This window comes from Bufo bufo, chromosome 4 (genome assembly GCF_905171765.1).
Source record: "Bufo bufo chromosome 4, aBufBuf1.1, whole genome shotgun sequence".
Lineage (NCBI taxonomy): Eukaryota > Metazoa > Chordata > Amphibia > Anura > Bufonidae > Bufo > Bufo bufo.
In genome coordinates, this window is record NC_053392.1 from 25,209,632 (window position 1) to 25,224,138 (window position 14,507).

At 44.4% G+C, this 14,507-nt stretch overlaps 1 protein-coding gene across 1 annotated transcript in view; it reads left to right on the plus strand.

Annotated features, from left to right (window-relative positions):
• Positions 1–12,824, plus strand: part of LOC120998913 (vomeronasal type-2 receptor 26-like) — a 90,705-nt gene extending 77,881 nt beyond the window's left edge. Inside the window, exon 3 of the mRNA XM_040429792.1 lies at positions 11,905–12,824. Coding sequence (XP_040285726.1) covers positions 11,905–12,824 — 920 coding nt within the window. The remainder of the gene's footprint in view (positions 1–11,904) is intronic.
• Positions 12,825–14,507: the final 1,683 nt, after the last annotated feature.

Below are 14,507 nucleotides of genomic sequence, written 5' to 3' on the forward strand. Positions count from 1 at the left end.
TTCCGCGTCTTTACTCATATTATATTATGCTATATGATATTCACACTTGGCTGAACTTGATGGACTTATGTCATTTTCCAATTGTATTAACTATGTAACTTCTAGCCATTTCTAGTTTTGTGTACATTAAAATTGTTTAAAATTGTCTTGTTGTCTACATGACTGTGTGTGCCCTTCCTCCAGAACATACTCTGTTAACATGCAGTGGGTGTGGATCCATTTTACCAATGTACCGGTTTGGTTAGTAGTAACACTAAGGGCATGATCCTGTTAGTCCTGTGGTATTCACTCTTTATCTCCTGGATCCGAACTTTGCTGAGGAGGAGTCACCAAACCACTACCAATTAAGATAGTTCTAGTGCATTTGATGGCTGACCAACAGGGTCGGACACACCAGTGAAAAGCACTGAAGGATCAGGTAATATGTGTAGTCAGGAGATGGGGCAAGGTTAGATCAGGCAGCATACAAGGATATCCGTGAGACAAGGCTGAGATCAGGACAGGTGGCAGTAGGGTAATCCAAGAAACAGGTTTAGGTCAGGGAAGGCAACTAGAAGTCAGAGTCGGTAGTCAGGCTGGAGTAAGGAAAATGGGTAGTCAGACAGAAAATACCCTTTTGCGTTTTACTAGAGAATAGAAAACCTAAAACTCAAGCTCCCTTTCAGAGGGGAGGGCAACTTAAATACCTAGGGACACCCACCCATTGGGTGGGAAAGGATTTGGAGGTGCACATGCTGACCTTTCAAGAGGCTGAGAGTAAGCATGCATGTGCACTATCGAGCAGGCCTAGAAGCCTTTAAAGTAGGCTTGGCTCGCAGAAGACCATGGTGGGTGGAAACAGAGCTGTGGAAGGAAGAGGACCACTGTGAGTAGTGCAATGCCTGTGCTTAGAGATGGCCTTGCGGTTCGAGGAAAACTAGTATGCAGTTCACCGAACGGGCGAACATATGGCGATGTCCCCCGGCACCATATTCTTTTACATTGTGAAGAACTTTGACCCATGACACATACATCAGGTGGTACAGGACAGCCAATTGAGACATTTCAGCACATGGACACACCCCCTTCCTTATAAATAAACCTGATCTGGCCACCATTTTACATTCAGTGTTTTGCCAGTGTAGGGAGAGGTTGCTGTGTGGAGCAGGGACAGGCTGTTAGGGACACCAAACGCTAGCTAATATGTCCACAAAAGTCATTTTAAGGACTGGTAACGTTGTGCTATCGATAGGTGTGATATACTGAGGGGTGTGATATACTTATAATATACTTTCTAACATAGAAAGTATATTATAGTGCATTTGTATTGTGCAGCAGTTGGGATTGAAGCAGGGGTGTTATATACCAATAATATCCTTTTTATATAGTGCATTTGGGTAGTGCCGCATTTGTTTGCGGTTTTTCTGCGTTAACGCACACAGAGTAACAAACGCTATTGGAACAAATAATTTCTACTGGTGCGATATACCAGTTTCCCCCAAAAAAAAACAGATTAAAGCGGGGGTGTGATATACCAATAATATACTTTCTATATAGTGCATTTGGGTAGTGCAGCATTTGTTTGCGGTTTTGCTGCGTTACCTCAGCTCACAGAGTGACAAACGCTATTGGAACAATTAATTTCTACTGGTGCGATATACCAGTTGCCCCCCAAAAAAGTGATTTAATCAGGGGTGTTACATACCAATTATATACTTTCTATATAGTGCATTTGGGTAGCACAGAATTTGTTTGCGGTTTAGGCTACTTTCACACTAGCGTTCAGAGCGGATCCGTCTGATGTTTCATCAGACGGATCTGCTCCGATAATGCAGACGTTCCCATCCGTTCAGAACGGATCCGTCTGCATTATAACTTAGAAAATTTTCTAAGTATGAAAGTAGCCTGAGCGGATCCGTTCAGACTTTACATTGTAAGTCAATGGGGGACGGATCCGTTTGAAGATTGAGCCATATTGTGTCATCTTCAAACGGATCCGTCCCCATTGACTTACATTGTAAGTCTGGACGGATCCACTCGCCTCCGCACGGCCAGGCGGACACCCGAACGCTGCAAGCAGCGTTCAGGTGTGCGCTCACTGAGCGGAGCGGAGGCTGAGCGCTGGCAGACTGATGCATTCTGAGCGGATCCGCCTCCACTGAGAATGCATTGGGGCCGGACGGCTGCGTTCGGGGCCGCTCGTGAGCCCCTTCAAACGGAGCGCTCGAGCGGACACCCGAACGCTAGTGTGAAAGTAGCCTAAGCTGCGTTACCTCAGCTACAGATAGTGACAAACGACATTGGAACAAATAATTTCTACTGGTGTGATATACCAGTTGCCCCTCAAAAAAAACTGATTGAAGCAGGGGTTTGATATACCTTCTTCCACAAATACTGCTCTTCTATAGGGACTTTTGTCACAGGGTCATTTTGAAAATGACTGGCAGAGGAAGAGGCAGGCCATTCCGCAGGGGTGGTAGGGGTAGGGCAGGTGCACCAGGCCGGAGCCTAAGTGGGAAGTTGCAGAAGGGGCGTGCGATTACGGATGCACCAGACTTGGTTAAGTGGCTCACTCAGCTTTCCGCTTCTGCACCCTCCTAATCCTCTCTATCTGCACCCTCTTCACTCTCTGCTGTGTGCACCCAAAAAGACACCACCTCCACCATATCCCCTTCGCTTGAGTCAGAGGAATTATTTTCCCATAGATTACAAGACCTTACCGATGCGCAGCCATTCTTGGCATCGGATCAGGAAGAGGAGGTATCAATGGTCACCACCCAGCAGTAACATAGTACATAAGGCCGAAAAAAGACATTTGTCCATCCAGTTCGGCCTGTCATCCTGCAAGTTGATCCAGAGGAAGGCAAAAAAAAAACTGTGAGGTAGAAGCCAATTTTCCTCACTTTAGGGGAATAAAAAAATTCCTTCCTGACTCCAATCAGGCATCAGAATATCTCCCTGGATCAACGACCCCTCTCTAGTAGCCATAGCCTGTAATATTATTACACTCCAGAAATACATCCAGGCCCCTCCTGAATTCCTTTATTGTACTCACCATCACCACCTCCTCAGGCAGAGAGCTCCATAGTCTCACTGCTCTTACCGTAAAGAATCCTCTTCTATGTTTGTGTACAAACCTTCTTTCCTCCAGACGCAGAGGATGTCCCCTCGTCACAGTCACAGTCCTGGGGGTAAATAGATGATGGGAGAGATCTCTGTACTGACCCCTGGTATATTTATACATAGTAATTAGATCTCCCCTCAGTAGTCTTTTTTCTAACGTGAATAACCCTAATTTTGATAATCTTTCAGGGTACTGTAGTTGCCCCATTCCAGTTATTACTTTAGTTGCCCTCCTCTGGACCCTCTCCAGCTCTGCTATGTCTGCCTTGTTCACTGGAGCCCAGAACTGTACACAGTACTCCATGTGTGGTCTGACTAGTGATTTGTAAAGTAGTAGGAATATGTTCTCGTCACGGGCATCTATGCCCCTTTTGATGCAACCCATTATCTTATTGGCCTTGGCAGCAGCTGCCTGACACTGGTTTTTGCAGCTTAGTTTGCTGTTTATTAAAATTCCTAGATCCTTTTCCATGTCAATGTTACCGAGTGTTTTACCATTCAGTATGTACGGGTGACTTGCATTATTCCTTCCCATGTGCATAACTTTACATTTGTCAGTGTTAAACCTCATCTGCCACTTCTCTGCCCAAGCCTCCAATCTATCCAGATCCCTCTGTAGTAGTATACTGTCCTCTTCAGTGTTAATTACTTTACACAGTTTAGTGTCATCTGCGAAAATTGATACTTTACTATGCAAGCCTTCTACAAGATCATTAATAAATATATTGAAGAGAATAGGGCCCAATACTGACCCCTGAGGTACCCCACTAGTGACAGTGACCCAATCTGAGTATGTACCACTAATAACCACCCTCTGTTTTCTATCATTGAGCCAGTTACTTACCCACTTACAGACGTTTTCTCCCAGTCCGAGCATTCTCATTTTATATACTAACCTTTTATGTGGTACAGTGTTAAATGCTTTGGAGAAGTCCAGATATACGACATCCATTGATTCGCCGCTGTCAAGTCTAGAACTTACCTCCTCATAGAAACTGATTAAATTAGTTTGACATGACCGATCCCTCATGAAGCCATGCTGATATGGCGTTATTTGCTTATTTCCGTTAAGATGCTCTAACATAGCATCTCTTAGAAAACCTTCAAACAGTTTACCCACAACAGATGTTAAACTTACCGGCCTATAGTTTCCAGGCTCTGTTTTTGGACCCTTTTTGAATATTGGCACAACATTTGCATGCGCCAATCCTGTGGGACATTCCCTGTCAGTATAGAATCTGCAAATATCAGAAATAAGGGTCTGGCTATGACATTACTTAATACCCTTAGGATACGGGGGTGTATGCCATCTGGTCCTGGCAATTTGTCTATTTTAATCTTTTTAAGTCGCTGTTGTACTTCTTCCTGGGTCAGACAGGACACTTTTAATGGGGAATTTATTTCAACATTCAGCATTTCATCTGACAGTTTATTTTCCTCAGTGAATACATTGGAGAAAAAAATATTTAACAGCTTTGCTTTCTCCTCGTCGCTCTCTGCGACTCCCCCCTCATTACTCTTTAAAGGGCCGACACCTTCAGATTTATACTTTTTAGCATTTATATAATTGAAGAACATTTTAGGGTTAGTTTTACTCTCTTTGGCAATTAATCTCTCGGTCTCTAGTTTGGCCACTTTTATTTGTTTTTTACATGTTCTATTTTTTTCCTTATAGATTTTCAGTGCTTCCGTGCTACCCTCCTGTTTTAGTGTTTTATATGCTTTCTTTTTGTCATTTATTGCTTTCTTTACAGTTCTGTTTATCCACATTGGTTTCTTTTTGTTCCTTAACCTTTTATTCCCATACGGTATGTACCTCTCACAATGAGCTTTTAGGATGTTTTTAAAGATATCCCATTTTGTGGCTGTATTTTTATTTGTGAGGACTTTAGCCCATTTAGTTAGTACCCAGATCAGCACAAGGAGGGTGGTCCCCGCTGTTGCTGCCTATTACAAGATCTCTAATGTCAGTGGGATGATGATGACGTGTCTATGGACGTCACGTGTGTGCCCACAAGAGAGGAAGTTGAGGGGAGTTCAGAGGGAGAGACGGAGCAGCAGATAGGAAGGAGAAGGAGAAGAAGCAGGCAGAATTTACAGTGCACAGGAGGCAAAAAGCAGACTGCTAATGTATCTGGAATGAGGCATCCACCATGCACGGTCACATCTGGCGCTCCCAGGACGCCGGCAAATGGCTCCGCAGTGTGGGCTTTTTTTAACGTGTCCGCTGCTGAAAATAGTGTTGCCATCTGCAGCCTGTGCTATCAACGCATAAGTCGTGGTAAGCCTAACACTCACCTAGGGACGACCACCTTAAAAAGGCACCTGGCCTCCCATCACCGAGCCCAGTGGGAGCAACACCGTCAGAACCCACAAAGATACACTCCTGGTGTTCCACGTCCTGCCTCTTCTCCTTCCCCTTCTCCTCCCATTTGTCCTCCACCTTACCTTCCACCGTGCCATCGTCGCGTTCATCTGGCAAAAGGCTGGCTTCCGTGGCCCAAATGTTCGAGCAAAAAAATATGATCAAGCCGGATAACCCTCTTGCCCAACGGCTGACCGCTGGCTTGTCGGAACTGCTAGCCCGCCAACTACTGCCATATAAACTGGTGGACCCGGAGGCCTTTAGAAAATTTGTGGCAATTGGCACACCGCAAAGGAAGGTACATGGATGGAAATATTTTTCCCAAAAGAGCATCCTGGAGCTACATGACCATGTTCAGCGGCAATTGAATGTATCTCTGGCACACAGTGTCGGTGCCAAGATACATCTGACCACAAGTGGTCTAGCAAACACGGGCAGGGAAGGTGCATAACTTTTACTGCCCCCTGGGTGAACCTTCTTACGGCCGTCAAGCATGCAACCCGTGGCACCCATGTGGATTTGGTGTTACAGCCGCGGATTGCATGCAGGCCAGCCTCTTCTTCTCCTCCTCCTACTCCATCCTCTGTCTCTTCCTCAGCTGATTCCTCCTTTTGCACTGTTACCGCCTCTTCCGCTGCGCCCCCCCCCCCGAAGCTCCCCAGAACCTATTCGACGTGCCAGGTGAGACATTGTCATGCTGTGCTGCGGCTGTTGTGCCTGGAAGCCAAGAGCCACACTGGTCCTGCACTCCTTGGTGGGCGGCGGCGGCCATTTTATGCAAGTTCTGTGCACCAGCACAGCATATGTGCATTTGTGATAGTCAAATAGAAGCTTGAAATACTGCAATTATATTCTGGGTTTTAAAAAAACACCCAATTTTTGGCAATACCCTCCATCTGGGGCCTCTGCCGCATTAGTCAGTGTGCAATTTAAGCTTGAAATACAGCAATCATTTTCTAGGTTTTAAAAAAACACCCTTTTTTGGCAAAATACTCAATTTTACAGCCCTTGTTGCATCTTTCAGTGTGAAATACAAGCGTTATATACTGCTGTCATATTCTGTTATTAAAAAAACACCCATTTAGTGCAAAATCCAAATTTTGCGGCCTTGGCTGCATCTGTCATTGTTGAATACAAGCTTGAAATACAGCAATAATTTTCTGGTTTTAAAAAAGCACCCATTTTTGGCAATACCCTCCATCTGGGGCTTAGGCTAGGTCTACGCGACGACATTTGTTGCGCGACATTTTTTCCACCAATGTCGCGCGCCAATTTTTATAATGATAGTCTATGGTGCCACACTGCAACATGCGACATGCCGTGACGCGACAGTCGCAAAAAATCCATTTGAGATGGATTTTTCTGTGACTGTCGCAGTCGCAGCATGTCGCATGTTGCAGTGCAACACCATAGACAGCCATTATAAGCGAGGAATAAACGTTCTCAAACTGAGCACAACCTGCATGACCAGGCATGAATGCAGTGGAGTAGACACCTCAAAAATCAAGAAAGGTCTCTGGCTCCACCTGCTTCCTCTTCTGCTGCAGTCACGGCCTCTTCATCCACCTCTGGAGTGAGAGTGCCACCTGCCACCCCGCAAACAGAGGATCTGCCAGCAACACCACCACCTGGGTCACCAAGCATCTCCACAATGTTCCACGGAAACGTTCAGCTCTCCATCTCCCAAACACTGGAGCGGAAGAGGAAGTACCCCCCTACCCACCTGCGATCCCTGGCCCTGAATACCAGCATTTCAAAATTACTGTCCTTTATAATGCTGTCATTCCGTCTGGTCGAGACGGAGAGTTTTAAAAGCCTTATGGCGGTGGCTGTCCCACAGTACGTCGTGCCCAGCCGCCACTACTTTTCCAGGCGTGCCATCCCTTCCCTGCACAACCAAGTGGGGGACAAAATCTGGTGTGCACTGCGCAACGCCATCTGTGGCAAGGTCCACCTAACTGCGGATACGTGGACCAGTAAGCACGGACAGGGAAGTCAGATCTCCATAACAGCACACTGGGTAAATGTAGTGGCGGCTGGGCCTGAGGCGGATAGCAGTTTGGCGCATGTCCTTCCACCACCGAGGATTGCAGGGCGCTTCAGTTTGCCTCTTGTTGCTTCCTCCTCCTACTCCTACTCCGCTTCCTCATCCTCTACCAGCTCCTCATCAGGTCAGTGTAACACCTTCACCATCAACTTCAGCACAGCCAGGGGTAAACAACAGCAGGCAGTTTTAAAACTTATCTGTTTGGGGGACAAACCCCACACCGCGCAGGAGCTGTGGACAGGTCTTGATAGACAGACCAATGAGTGGTTAGTGCCAGTGAGCCTCAAGCCTTTCATGGTGGTGTGCAATAATGGGCGAAATCTCGTAGCAGCTCTGGGACTAGCCGAGACCTGTGTTCTTGTTATGCTGTTTCGAGTACTCCACCAACATGGCCAGTGCCGATAAAGCCGTTCTCAGCGTTACTATCCCACTTCTATGCCTCCTTGAAAAAACGTTGCTGGCGATGATGGAAGAGGATGTGGCACAGGAGGAGGAGGAGGAGGAAGAGGGATCAATTCATAGGGTTTCAGGGAAATCATTCACAAGTGTCTCCGAGGGTGGGTTCCTGCACCCACAAACGCCAGGTACACAATTGTCCAGCCAGGGCACAGTTCTGGAGGATGACGAGGTGGATGATGATGAGGAGGAGATGGAGGAGGAGGAACCATTTTCACAGCAGGGTGGCACCCAAACCAGCTCATGGCCATCACTGGTGCATCGCTGGAGGGATACAGAGGACACAGACGATACACCTCCCACAGAGGACAGCTTTTCGATGCCTCTGGGCAGCCTGGCACACATGAGCGATTACATGCTGCAGTGTCTCCACAACGACCGCCGAGTTGCCCACATTCTAACTTGTGCTGATTACTGGGTGGCCACGCTGCTGTATTCCCGTTACAAGAACAACTTACCATCCTTAATTCCGTCACTGGAGCGTGATCGTAAGATGCGCGATTAAATGCGCACGCTGGTAGACGCGATGCTGGTGGCATTCCCACCTGACAGCGGAGCTACAGTGGAAGCACAAGGCGAAGGCAGAGGAGGAGGAAGAGGTCGCCAACGCAGCTGGAGCACCACCAGCACCTCAGAAGGCAGGGTTAGCATGGCCGAAATGTGGAAAAGCTTTGTCACGCCACAACAACCAGCACCACCAGCTGATATGGAATGTCTTAGCAGGAGGCAGAATTTCAGCAACATGCTGGAGCAGTATTTGTGCACACGCCTACAAGTACTGACTGATGGGTCTGACCCCTTCAACTTCTGGGTCTCCAAATTGGGCACATGGCCTGAGCTTGCCCTTTACGCCTTGGATGTGCTGGCCTGCCCTGCAGCCAGTGTATTGTCTTAACATTTGTTTAGCACGGCTGGAGGGGTTATCACAGGTTATATTTCCCAATGTTTTGGGGTGTACCCTAATTTAAAAAAATTAAATTAAAACCAAAAACCAGTGTAGGCTACCTCCTCCTCCTCCACCGCCGCTTCCACCTACACCACCACATCCACTACCTACTCAACCTCCTACTGCATATGGACCTCATCCTCCTCGATCAAAATTATTATTTTTTATTTTTACGTATTTTATGTTATTTGAAGTCATTTCCCTATCCACATTTGTTTGCAGAGCACTTGTCGTGCTCTTAATTTGCTGGCATTTGCAGCCCTCTAGCCCTTTCCATGTCATTTTTAGAGCCATGCCAGTGCTCAAAAGTTCGGGTCCCCATTGACTTTAATGGGGTTCGGGTCCAGGATAGAGTTCGGGTCCCGAACTCGAACATTTTTGTGAAGTTCAGCCGAACCCGTCGAACCCGAACATCCAGGTGTCCGCTCAGCTCTACCGAGTAGGTGATTTTGCCCCCAACAGTCCGCACTGACTGACTGCTATATCTGTAAAGAATAAATCAAGCAACTGGACTTACTGTAGATTTCTTGAAATCGTTTCACTCGTTCTTCCAACGAGCTTTCTCAATTCTGAGTGACTGTACAAGAATTCTCTGGGAATAAATATGTAACTGAATTAACATCTGGTAATTATACCCAGCATGGGGTCAGAGGTCATTATACCCAGCGTGGGTCCAAAGGTGTTTATTCCATTATCCTAATTGGAGTCAGTAGGTGATAATGACCTCCCAGAAAAAGGTGTCAAGACAGCATTGTATGTGGCAGAGAATTCTTGTCCAGTCACTCAGAATTGAGAAAGCTCGTTGGATGAACAAGTGAAACGTTTTCAAGAAATCTAGTTGCCTTGATTTATTCTTTACAGATATACCATGACCTGGATAAATGAAAACCTTCACAGACTGACTGACTGCTACCTCCGCTGCCTCTGTGAACCCCTGCACCACTACTTCCTGGGCAGGTAGGCTGCTGCGAAGCAGGTGGTCTACCCCGGGAACTTTTGGCCCCCGACCTCCCACTGCTGCCATCCTGCTGACTCCCAACCATGCTACCACCTTGCTGGCTCAGCTGCTTCCTCACGGGCAAGTTGCCACCCTCTTCTCCTGATGATGATGAAGCCCCTTCTGCAATCAGCTCCCAAGTGCGAGCGGCTTTATCATTATCGAGTATTGTCTGCACATCACTGATGTCCTCCTCAATGGTCTCCTCATCACTACTTGCCCACCTAGCGGCGGAAGTGGCGGATGTCTCCTCCAGATCTTGGCTGTGCAGAAACTGCTTAATGTCCTCTAGTTGCTCGTCCTCGCTGTATAGTGGAGCTGAGCCCTCTGCATACAATACGTCTGTGGGTGAGGGAACAGCAAAGGACAGAGGTAGTTTGAGGACAGGTGAGGGCACAGGGCCTTCTCCTGGGTCATGCCAACTAAGGGTAGTGTCTGATGAACCCACCAACTGTCAGCTGGGGGTGTCTGATGTCACTTGGGATGAAATGGATGACCAAGTTAACCAATCAAGAACCGCTGGGTTACTGGTCAAGACACAAGCGCTAGATGACCCTGGGAGCTCAGGCCTCTCGCTGCAACTCCTGCTTCCACGCCCCCTTACTCTGCTGCGACCTCTGCCTGGGCCAGAAATATATTCAGGCCTCTGCCACTCCTCTGTGCATGGCCTGGCACTTCTCTGTCTAACATACTTTTTGCTGAACTAAATAAATTATAATCAAATTTAAACACCCCTAAAAGCAACGAATATATTTCTCTTTTTGTACTGAAATAGGCCAGTAAACGCATTTAGTGCAAATAACTGCAAAAGTGAACTGCGTATATATTTCTCTTTTTGTACTGAAATAGGTCAGTAAACACTTTTAGTGCAATTAACTGCAAAAGTGAACTGCGTATATATTTCTCTTTTTGTACTGAAATAGGCCAGTAAACGCTTTTAGTGCAATTAAATGCAAAAGTGAACTGCGTATATATTTATCTTTTTGTACTGAAATAGGCCAGTTAATGCTTTTAGTGCAAATAACTGCAAAAGTGAACTGTGTACTGTATATATAATTTTTTGCACATATATAGTCCAGTAAACGCTTTTACTGCAAATAACTGAAAAAGTGAACTGCGTAAATATTTCTCTTTTTGTACTGAAATATGCCAGTAAATGCTTTTAGCGCAAATCACTGCAAAAGTGAACTGCGTATATATTTATCTTTTTGTACTGAAATAGGCCAATAAACACTCTCACTACATATAACTGCAGAAGTGAAATGTGTATATATTTTTCTTTCTGTGCTGAAATAGACCACTAAACGCTTTCGCCACAAATAACTGCAACAGTGAAGTGCGTATATATTTTTAATTTCGTACTAAAATAGGCCACTAAATGCTTTTCAACATAGCACTTGCACCCCAATAACAACAAATTGCTGGAATGACAGAGCTGTATAATGGCCATGTGGATCCCCAAATAATCTATTCCTGAAGTTGTAAATCGCTTTTATAGCACTGCCCCTAGCTCCTTCTCCCTGCAATAAGATGCTGTGAAGTGATTCCCCCCTATCGTTTCCATGCACTTATAAATCATTTTTTCAGTTTGTTTTTTTTCACAATGAGGCTTTTCCAATTGCTGCACTCAGAACGCTTTTAAATTTCTGGATCTAAGATGGCCACCGTATATATAGAGCTGTGACATAACAGGGCTGGCTGGCTGCTGATTGGCTGCATGCATGCATTTCAATCTGGATGATCCCGCCTTCCCAGATTTCTTTTCTTCATGTCCTCACACGTTCACCCGCCATTTTAGGAAAAATAAGATTCGTTACCACGAAGCGCGTGGAAATTTGCATTCATTGCGAATCAAATTTTTCCTGAAATTCGGATCGTATTACACTTCATCAGCTTCGATTCGCTCATCTCTAGTCATGACAACTACTATAAATTGACATTTCTGCCAAATTTACTATATTTAGTAAAATATAATAATTTCTTGATTGCAGATATGGAAACATGCTTAGTGTGTCCTAACGATCACTGGTCAAATGGAAGAAGAGATTCCTGCGTTCCAAGACCGATGGAATTCCTGTCTTATGGAGACACACTGGGGTCATCTCTAATTATTATAAATCTTACATTTTGCCTTGTGACTATAGTTGTGTTGGGGATATTTATAAAAAATAAAGATTCTCCAATTGTGAAAGCCAATAACCAGAATCTCAGTTTCATACTTCTCCTCTCACTCATCTTCTCATTTTTATGTCCTCTCTTATTCATTGGACATCCCTCAGATATATCATGTCTCCTCCGACAAGTGGCTTTTGGAATCATTTTTAGCCTTGCAGTTTCTTCAGTCTTAGCTAAAACAGTGACTGTAGTCTTGGCTTTTCAAGCCATTAAACCAGGCAGGACATTGAGGCAGTGGATGAAGAGACACCTCTCCAAATCCTTACTTGTTATAGGTTCATCTGGAGAAGTTTTGATCTGTGTCCTCTGGATGTTTTATTCTCCACCATTCCCATATTATAACACTGGAATAGAGGTTGGAAAGATAATCTTACAATGTGTTGAGGGATCTGCCATTGCTTTCTACTTGTCCATCAGCTACATTGGATTTCTGGCAATGATGAGCTTTATTGTAGCTTTCTTGGCCAGAAGACTTCCAGACACCTTCAATGAGGCTCAGTACATCACCTTCAGCATGCTGGTGTTCTGCAGTGTGTGGATCTCCTTCATTCCGGCCTACCTCAGCACCAAGGGGAAGTACATGGTGGCTGTGGAAGTATTTGCCATCTCCTCTTCCAGTGCTGGACTTCTGGGCTGTATCTTCATTCCCAAATGTTACATTATTCTACTGAGACCAGAGCTCAACACAAAGTCCAATATAAGGGTCATAAGAAGACATTGTACAGGGGAATTTTGATTTGTGTTTCAATATACAGTTGTAGTCGAGCTAAACTTGACTCTGATAACACATGGCACAGTCTTATCTTGGTTTTCTCGTGACAAAATCCATTGAAATCCATTGAAAAGTTAGTTACCTTTTTCTTCCTATTCTTTACTTAATGCGTTAACCATCAAGTTTAGCTCGGCTGCATCTGTATTTATTACTCTTTTAAATTTGTATTATTTACTTTTATATCTCCTCTCATATCGGTCTGGATCTTCCTCAATCAGTTTTTTTAATTAACTGTTTCTAAAACTATCAAATATAAATAACCTATTTTCTCCATGATATCTGAGTCTGAAAGGTTTTAATAAAAAAACATTACATTACAAACTTTACATTGCTTCAAATTTTGATCTTGGAATTATGAACTTTACCTGTTTGCATTTAACTTGTGTCCTATTGTGGTCTTATCTGTAGAAATGTCCACCTACAGGAGTCTCCAGCTTTATTTTATTTTGTGGCTTTGTAGATTGATCTTAGATGATGGTTTCTGATTAGTTTCTCGAGCGCTGATTCTTTCAGGTCACCTTGTACGCCGTAACGTTATAGTCCAAGAAATGCGGCACAGCAATAACTTATTTCAATGCACAGTGAGAGTAAAATCATGACTCACGAGCACGAGGAACGTCACAGTTCTGTCTTTTTCTTTATCTGGTTTTGGTAATTTCATATATTCATTCTTTAGCCACATACAGCATACAGAGAACGCCAGGTTTCCTGCCCCATCCTCCTGACTAAAGATGAGCGAAGTTATGAAAAATTTGATTCGGCTGCTTTGACGAATTTCCCAAAGAAATTCAAATTGTGCCGAATTACTTCTTCTTTGTTAATTCATCGATGTTCGCAGCATCTGAGATTAAAATGAAGATCTATCAGGGGCTAATCCCGTTAAAAAAGAATAAGCATACAGATGTGTCATCGCTAGCGCTCCTTTTCTTCACATAACGTTACTACTGAAGAGCGAGTTGGCAGTGATAACCTAAACTAGGTAATTACACTACACAATACAGTATGCCTAATCCTCCTCTGCAACCTTACCGGCTACCCTCATCCCTACCCTGTTATTCTTCTGATATCCTGAAAATTGAAAGAAAAAAATTGCTTTGTTAAAAATTAAGGATGTAAAATGTAGGGTATAAAATAGTTAATCAGCAGTACAGTTCCTGGTTACATAAGTGAACTAAAGTCAACCTAAGGGGAACAATCTACGAAGAGACCGACTCTGTCTTTTCCGCTGCCGTTCTGTGCCTGCCCAATTCTAAACTATTATAGCACTTCCCCCTATATTTATTTAAACGGAAAGGGGTTAAAAGGGTTAATGCGCAGTCGGACTTGAGGTCAGGGTTAGGGTTACTTTCAGAAGGCGTGTCAATAACTTTCCGCTGTAACAATTGACACAGTTTTTTTTATTTATTTCAATTATATAAAGACATATACAAAAATCACAAAAAATACAAAAATCCATATTACACCAATAAATATTATAGTAACATTTTACCCCGAATACCCTCCCCCCCACCCTTGGAGAGAGAGAGAGAGGGAGGGACGAGGAAAAAGAAGGAGAAAAAAAAAAATATATATATATATATAAACATCCACCCCTAGTATAACCATTTTTTCCATATTTCATCAATTTTTTCTGTTTTTTCAGTATAT